Here is an 8,465-nt window from a genome sequence, read left to right as displayed (position 1 = left end):
TAGTAAGCGGGCAAGCCAGCCAGCGAGCGAGCGAGCGACAACAAGTGTGAGAAAAAATAAAAAACTGTTACCGACCTTGCCCTATCAACAGGACGGCCATCCCAACCAGCATAGCCCAGTATATTGGCTGTGTCATCTTTATTAATCTGTTTGTCTTCTAAAAATTCCCAAGTGTTTTTATCCACGTACGCGTCGCGTCCTCCTCTTTGGGGTAGGCAGACAATCCACCACCGCGGCGGAGACGACGCTCCAAAGTCTCCTTCAACTATGAGGTAGGGTTGGCTCGTGGGTGAACGATGGGTTCAAAAGAACGAATCTTTTCAGTGAACGAGAGTGACCGAATGGCTTCCTAAAGTGATTCGTTCTTTTTTCAGTTCATATGACTTCAACCAGTAGGCGTCGGTAACGCCCATTGAAGCTGGTGCCACTTCGCCGTAAACCAAAACGAAGAAGAAAATGACGTCACTTCCTGTTGACGAACGAGTCGTGAATTGCATTTCCCGTTCGCCGACTGAACGGACGGATCTGTGAGTGAACGAATGAGTGAGTGAGTGATTCGCATTTGCAGTTCATCGCGAGAACGGATCAGTGAGGGAACGAATCGTGACTTTCCCGTTCGTCAACGAGTCGATGGGTCAACTGCCTTCCTTCCTTCCTTCCTTCCTTCCTTCCTTCCTTCCTTCCTTCCTTCCTTCCTTCCCGTGCGTGCAGTCAGTGAAGGTGTTGCGTCGTCTCCCTCCTGGCGTCAACTATGTAAGTCACAATGTCGATTTACGATTTGCCAAGGAAAGAAAGAACCACCACTTCTTTTATGCAAGCTAACGGCTAACTTTCTTGCATGAAGGGATGCGCCGTTATGCAACAACGGGGAGATAGATGATGCTTCTCTTTGGGTCATCTTGACTTTATAACACTTACAATTACGTGTATGCATATATACGCGTAAATATTGTTATCCAATATATATCTACTGCAATTTCACATTGGATGGCTGGTTTGAAATGTACTTTTAATATTATTATTTTTAATAAACATTTATGTTAAAACTTGTCTGGTGTTTTATTCCTTGTTTTTATATTCGCCAATTAAAACATAAAAATCTGTCATTTGGTTAACTGCTTTATATGAGACGATATGTGTAGGTACACCTCATGAATACTTCAATAGGTACATTACACGAGGTAAAAAAAAAGAATAAATAAATAAAGGGTTAATTGCACAACAAAAGCACGTTTAGGAATTTTCTCAGACCTGGGATCGAATCAAGTTCATGATTCAATGATCAGGCTCCTGCAGAACGTGAGGATGAACTGATCATTTGAATCAGGTGTGTTTAATGAGGGGAACTTGGAAAACTGTAGGAATGCGGCCCTCGAGGACTGGACTTGGACACCCCTGCCTTACACTGAGTGCCAAAAGTCCCAATGATCGTGAGCAGCAGGGGGGGGCCCCATTTCAACCCCTTACACTGAGTGCCAAGCAGGGAAGAAATGAGTACCATTGTTATAATGGTCACTGGTATGACCCGGCCGGGGGTTGAACCCCCGACCTCCCAATCTCAGGGCGGACACTCTCCTCTCAGGCCACTGAGCTGGTAAACACTTGTATCGTAGTATAACACTTATAGTCGTTTTTAAATAACGTGTATACGCCTAAATATTGTTATCCAATATATCTACTGCAATTTCACATTAGATTGCTGGTTTGAAATTTGCTTTTAATATTATTATTTTTAATAAACATTTATGTTAAAACTTGTCTGGTGTCTTATTCCTTGTTTTTATATTCGCCAATTAAAAAATAAAAATCTAACATTTGGTTAACTGCTTTATATGACAATATGTGTAGGTACACTACATGAGGTTAAAAAAAAAGAGAGAATGAATAAAGGGTTAATTGCGCAACAAAAGCATTTCCTCGCACCTGGGGTCAAACCAAGCTCTTGCCGAGCAAGAGCCCAAGTCACTAACCAGTCTAGTCTTCTTGTGAGCTGCTCCATAAAACCATACATGTTCCATGGCCTGTGAGCAAGGCTTCCATAGGGTAGTGGTTAGTCCTCTGGGCTTTCACCCCAGCGACCTGGGTTCGAATCTCAGTGGGACCAAAAAATTTTCACTGATCTATTCTTCTTGTGAGCTGCTCCATAAAACCATACATGTTCCATGCCCTGAGAGCAAGGCTTCCATAGGGTAGTGGTTAGTCCTCTGGGCTTTCACTCCAGCGACCTGGGTTCGAATCTCAGTGGGACCAAAAAATTTTCACTGATCTATTCTTCTTGTGAGCTGCTCCATAAAACCATACATGTTCCATGCCCTGAGAGCAAGGCTTCCATAGGGTAGTGGTTAGTCCTCTGGGCTTTCACCCCAGCGACCTGGGTTCGAATCTCAGTGGGACCAAAAAATTTTCACTGATCTATTCTTCTTGTGAGCTGCTCCATAAAACCATGCATGTTCCATGCCCTGAGAGCAAAGCTTCCATAGGGTAGTGGTTAGTCCTCTGGGCTTTCACCCCAGCGACCTGGGTTCGAATCTCAGTGGGACCAAAAAATTTTCACTGATCTATTCTTCTTGTGAGCTGCTCCATAAAACCATGCATGTTCCATGCCCTGAGAGCAAAGCTTCCATAGGGTAGTGGTTAGTCCTCTGGGCTTTCACCCCAGCGACCTGGGTTCGAATCTCAGTGGGACCAAAAAATTTTCACTGATCTATTCTTCTTGTGAGCTGCTCCATAAAACCATGCATGTTCCATGCCCTGAGAGCAAAGCTTCCATAGGGTAGTGGTTAGTCCTCTGGGCTTTCACCCCAGCGACCTGGGTTCGAATCTCAGTGGGACCAAAAAATTTTCACTGATCTATTCTTCTTGTGAGCTGCTCCATAAAACCATACATGTTCCATGGCCTGAGAGCAAGGCTTCCATAGGGTAGTGGTTAGTCCTCTGGGCTTTCACCCCAGCGACCTGGGTTCGAATCTCAGTGCAACTAAAAAATTTTCACTCATCTATTCTTCTTGTGAGCTGCTCCATAAAACCATACATGTTCCATGGCCTGAGAGCAAGGCTTCCATAGGGTAGTGGTTAGTCCTCTGGGCTTTCACCCCAGCGACCTGGGTTCGAATCTCAGTGCAACTAAAAAATTTTCACTCATCTATTCTTCTTGTGAGCTGCTCCATAAAACCATACATGTTCCATGGCCTGTGAGCAAGGCTTCCATAGGGTAGTGGTTAGTCCTCTGGGCTTTCACCCTAGCGACCTGGGTTCGAATCTCAGTACAACCAAAAAATTTTCACTCATCTATTCTTCTTGTGAGCTGCTCCATAAAACCATGCATGTTCCATGCCCTGAGAGCAAGGCTTCCATAGGGTAGTGGTTAGTCCTCTGGGCTTTCACCCCAGCGACCTGGGTTCGAATCTCAGTGGGACCAAAAAAATTTTCACTGATCTATTCTTCTTGTGAGCTGCTCCATAAAACCATGCATGTTCCATGCCCTGAGAGCAAAGCTTCCATAGGGTAGTGGTTAGTCCTCTGGGCTTTCACCCCAGCGACCTGGCTTCGAATCTCAGTGGGACCAAAAAATTTTCACTGATTCTTCTTGTGAGCTGCTCCATAAAACCATGCATGTTCCATGGCCTGAGAGCAAAGCTTCCATAGGGTAGTGGTTAGTCCTCTGGGCTTTCACCCCAGCGACCTGGGTTCGAATCTCAGTGGGACCAAAAAAGTTTCACTGATCTATTCTTCTTGTGAGCTGCTCCATAAAACCATACATGTTCCATGGCCTGAGAGCAAGGCTTCCATAGGGTAGTGGTTAGTCCTCTGGGCTTTCACCCCACGACCCGGGTTCGAATCTCAGTGGGACCAAAAAGAGGGTTAGGGTTAGAGCTAGGGTTAGGGTTAGAGTTAGGCTTAGGAATAGGGTTAGAGTTAGAGCGAGGGTTAGAGTTGGGGTTAGAGCTAGGGTTAGGGTTAGAGCTAGGGTTAGGGTTGGGCTTAGAGCTAAGGTTAGGGTTAGAGCTTGGTTTAGAGCTAGGGTTAGGGTTAGAGCCAGGGTTAGCGGTAGGGTTAGGGTTAGAGCTAGGCTTAGGTTAGAGCTAGGCTTAGGGTTAGGGTTAGAGTTAGAGCGAGGGTTAGGGTTAGGGTTAGAGCGAGGGTTAGGGTTAGAGCTAGGTTTAGGAAGAGAGTTAGGCTTAGGAATAGGGTTAGAGTTAGGGTTAGGGTTAGAGCTAGGGTTGGGGTTAGAGATAGGGTTAGGGTTAGAGTTAGAGCGAGGGTTAGGGTTAGAGCTAGGGTTGGGGTTAGAATTAGAGTGAGGGTTAGGGTTAGAGCTAGGGTTAGGGTTAGAGCTAGGCTTAGGAATAGGGTTAGAGCCAGGGTTAGGGCTAGGGTTAGCGGTAGGGTTAGAGCTAGGGTTAGGGCTAGGGTTAGCGGTAGGGTTAGAGCTAGGGTTAGGGCTAGGGTTAGAGCTAGGGTTAGAGTTAGAGTTAGGGTTAGAGTTAGTGCGAGGGTTAGGGTTAGAGCTAGGCTTAGGCATAGGGTTAGAGTTAGAGCTAGGGTTAGGGTTAGAGCTAGGGTTAGGGTTAGAGTTAGGGTTAGGGTTAGAGTTAGTGCGAGAGTTAGGGTTAGAGCTAGGCTTAGGGTTAGAGTTAGAGCGAGGGTTAGAGTTAGTGCGAGGGTTAGGGTTAGAGCTAGGCTTAGGAATAGGGTTAGAGTTAGGTTTAGGAATAGAGTTAGGCTTAGGAATAGGGTTAGAGTTAGAGCTAGGGTTAGGGTTAGAGCTAGGGCTGGGGTTAGAGATAGGGTTAGGGTTAGAGTTAGAGCGAGGGTTAGGGTTAGAGCTAGGGTTAGGGTTAGAGCCGGGGTTAGGGTTAAAATTAGAGTGAGGGTTAGGGTTAGAGCTAGGGTTAGAGCTAGGCTTAGGAATAGGGTTAGAGCCAGGGTTAGGGCTAGGGTTAGCGGTAGGGTTAGGGTTAGAGTTAGAGCTAGGGTTAGAGTTAGTGCGAGGGTTAGGGTTAGAGCTAGGCTTAGGGTTAGGGTTAGAGTTAGAGCGAGGGTTAGGGTTAGAGCTAGGGTTAGGGTTAGAATTAGAGTGAGGGTTAGGGTTAGAGCTAGGGTTAGGGTTAGAGCTAGGCTTAGGAATAGGGTTAGAGTTAGAGCTAGGGTTAGGGTTAGAGCTAGGGTTAGGGTTAGAGTTAGAGCGAGGGTTAGGGTTAGAGCTAGGGTTAGAGCTAGGCTTAGGAATAGGGTTAGAGCCAGGGTTAGGGCTAGGGTTAGCGGTAGGGTTAGGGTTAGCGGTAGGCTTAGAGCTAGGGTTAGAGTTAGAGCTAGGGTTAGAGTTAGTGCGAGGGTTAGGGTTAGAGCTAGGCTTAGGGTTAGGGTTAGAGTTAGAGCGAGGGTTAGGGTTAGAGCTAGGGTTAGGGTTAGAATTAGAGTGAGGGTTAGGGTTAGAGCTAGGGTTAGGGTTAGAGCTAGGCTTAGGAATAGGGTTAGAGTTAGAGCTAGGGTTAGGGTTAGAGCTAGGGTTAGGGTTAGAGTTAGTGCAAGGGTTAGGGTTAGAGCTAGGGTTAGAGTTAGAGCGAGGGTTAGAGCTAGGGTTAGGGTTAGAGCTAGGGTTAGGGTTAGAATTAGAGTGAGGGTTAGGGTTAGAGCTAGGGTTAGAGCTAGGCTTAGGAATAGGGTTAGCGGTAGGGTTAGGGTTAGCGGTAGGGTTAGAGCTAGGGTTAGAGTTAGTGCGAGCGTTAGGGTTAGAGCTAGGCTTAGGGTTAGGGTTAGAGTTAGAGCGAGGGTTAGGGTTAGAGTTAGTGCGAGCGTTAGGGTTAGAGGTAGGCTTAGGGTTAGGGTTAGAGTTAGAGCGAGGGTTAGGGTTAGAGCTAGGGTTAGGGTTAGAATTAGTGTGAGGGTTAGGGTTAGAGCTAGGGTTAGGGTTAGAGCTAGGGTTAGGGTTAGGGTTAGAGCTAGGTTTAGGAATAGAGTTAGGTTTAGGAATAGGGTTAGAGTTAGAGCTAGGGTTAGGGTTAGAGCTTGGGTTGGGGTTAGAGATAGGGTTAGGGTTAGGGTTAGAGTTAGAGTTAGAGCGAGGGTTAGGGTTAGAGCTAGGGTTAGAGCTAGGGTTAGGGTTAGAATTAGAGTGAGGGTTAGGGTTAGAGCTAGGGTTAGAGCTAGGCTTAGGAATAGGGTTAGAGCCAGGGTTAGGGCTAGGGTTAGCGGTAGGGTTAGGGTTAGCGATAGGGTTAGAGCTAGGGTTAGAGTTAGTGCGAGCGTTAGGGTTAGAGCTAGGCTTAGGGTTAGGGTTAGAGTTAGAGCGAGGGTTAGGGTTAGAGCTAGGGTTAGGGTTAGAGTGAGGGTTAGGGTTAGAGCTAGGGTTAGGGTTAGAGCTAGGTTTAGGAATAGGGTTAGAGTTAGAGCTAGGGTTAGGGTTAGAGCTAGGGTTAGGGTTAGAGTTAGTGCGAGGGTTAGGGTTAGAGCTAGGCTTAGGGTTAGAGTTAGAGCGAGGGTTAGGGTTAGAGCTAGGGTTAGGGTTAGAGCTAGGGTTAGAATTAGAGTGAGGGTTAGGGTTAGAGGTAGGGTTAGGGTTAGAGCTAGGTTTAGGAATAGGGTTAGAGTTAGAGCTAGGCTTAGGGTTAGAGTTAGAGCAAGGGTTAGGGTTAGAGCTAGGGTTAGAGCTAGGGTTAGGGTCAGAGCTCGTTTTTTTTTTTTTTTTTTTTTTTAATCCAAAAAAAAACGTACCATACACGGTAGTTTTTTTTTAAACTACCACTTATGGTAGTTTTTTTTTAAACTACCATGTATGGTAGTTTCTTTTTTTTTTTTTTTTCAAAAATAATCCATGTATGGTAGTTTTTTTTTGAACTACCATTTATGGTAGTTTTTTATTAAACTACCATGTATGGTAGTTTTTTTTTTTTCCCCCCAAAAAAAAAACAAAAAAAAAACTACCATGTATGGTAGTTTTTTTTTAAACTACCAATTATGGTAGTTTCTTAGTGTTTTCCCAAAAAAAACCTACCATACATGGTAGTTTTTTTTCTTTTTTTTCTTTCCCCAAAAAAAAAAACTACCATACATGGTAGTTTAAAAAAAAACTACCATAAATGGTAGTTTAAAAAAAAACTACCTTTTTTTTTCTTTCCCAAAAAAAAAAAACTACCATACATGGTAGTTTACAAAAAAACTACCATAAATGGTAGTTTAAAAAAAAAACTACCATACATGGTAGTTTAAATAATTGGTAGTTTAAAAAAAAAACTACCATACATGGTAGTTTTTGGGTTTTTTCCCCAAAAAAAAAAAAAAAACTACCATACATGGATTTTGGGATTTAAAAAAAAAAAAAAAAAAAAAAACGAGCTCTGACCCTAACCCTAGCTCTAACTCTAGCCCTAACCCTAGCTCTAACCCTAACCCTCGCTCTAACTGTAACCCTAAGCCTAGCTCTAACTCTAACCCTATTCCTAAACCTAGCTCTAACCCTAACCCTAGCTCTAACCCTAACCCTCACTCTAATTCTAACCCTAACCCTAGCTCTAACCCTAACCCTCGCTCTAACTCTAACCCTAAGCCTAGCTCTAACCCTAACCCTCGCACTAACTCTAACCCTAACCCGAGCTCTAACCCTAACCCTAGCTCTAACTCTAACCCTATTCCTAAACCTAGCTCTAACCCTAACCCTAGCTCTAACCCTAACCCTCACTCTAACCCTAACCCTAGCTCTAACCCTAACCCTCGCTCTAACTCTAACCCTAACCCTAAGCCTAGCTCTAACCCTAACGCTCGCACTAACTCTAACCCTAGCTCTAACCCTATCGCTAACCCTAACCCTACCGCTAACCCTAGCCCTAACCCTGGCTCTAACCCTATTCCTAAGCCTAGCTCTAACCCTAGCTCTAACCCTAACCCTCACTCTAATTCTAACCCTAACCCTAGCTCTAACCCTAACCCTAGCTCTAACCCTAACCCTCGCTCTAACTCTAACTCTAACCCTAACCCTAACCCTATCTCTAACCCCAACCCAAGCTCTAACCCTAACCCTAGCTCTAACTCTAACCCTATTCCTAAACCTAACTCTATTCCTAAACCTAGCTCTAACCCTAACCCTAACCCTAGCTCTAACCCTAACCCTAGCTCTAACCCTAACCCTCACTCTAATTCTAACCCTAGCTCTAACCCTAACCCTCGCTCTAACTCTAACCCTAACCCTAAGCCTAGCTCTAACCCTAACGCTCGCACTAACTCTAACCCTAACCCTCGCTCTAACTCTAACCCTAACCCTAAGCCTAGCTCTAACCCTAACGCTCGCACTAACTCTAACCCTACCTCTAACCCTACCGCTAACCCTAACCCTACCGCTAACCCTATTCCTAAACCTAGCTCTAACCCTAGCTCTAACCCTAACCCTCACTCTAATTCTAACCCTAACCCTAGCTCTAACCCTAACCCTCACTCTAATTCTAACCCTAACCCTAGCTCTAACCCTAACC

General features: G+C 45.1%; 1 protein-coding gene across 2 annotated transcripts in view; it reads right to left on the bottom strand.

Annotated features, from left to right (window-relative positions):
• ntm (neurotrimin) overlaps window positions 1-8,465 on the bottom strand; it is a 33,638-nt gene that overhangs the window by 8,250 nt on the left and 16,923 nt on the right. Inside the window, exon 1 of one of the 2 annotated variants that reach the window (XM_049742197.2) lies at window positions 76-362. The exons of the other annotated variant lie outside the window; for it this stretch is intronic. Coding sequence (XP_049598154.1) covers window positions 76-136 — 61 coding nt within the window. The 5' untranslated portion in view covers window positions 137-362. Of the gene's footprint in view, window positions 1-75; window positions 363-8,465 lie in introns of those variants that run through there. 2 annotated transcript variants of the gene reach the window in all.

Source organism: Syngnathus scovelli, chromosome 15 (assembly GCF_024217435.2).
Source record: "Syngnathus scovelli strain Florida chromosome 15, RoL_Ssco_1.2, whole genome shotgun sequence".
Lineage (NCBI taxonomy): Eukaryota > Metazoa > Chordata > Actinopteri > Syngnathiformes > Syngnathidae > Syngnathus > Syngnathus scovelli.
Note: the sequence above shows the minus strand (reverse complement) of the source record. Positions and strands in the feature narration are given on the sequence as shown.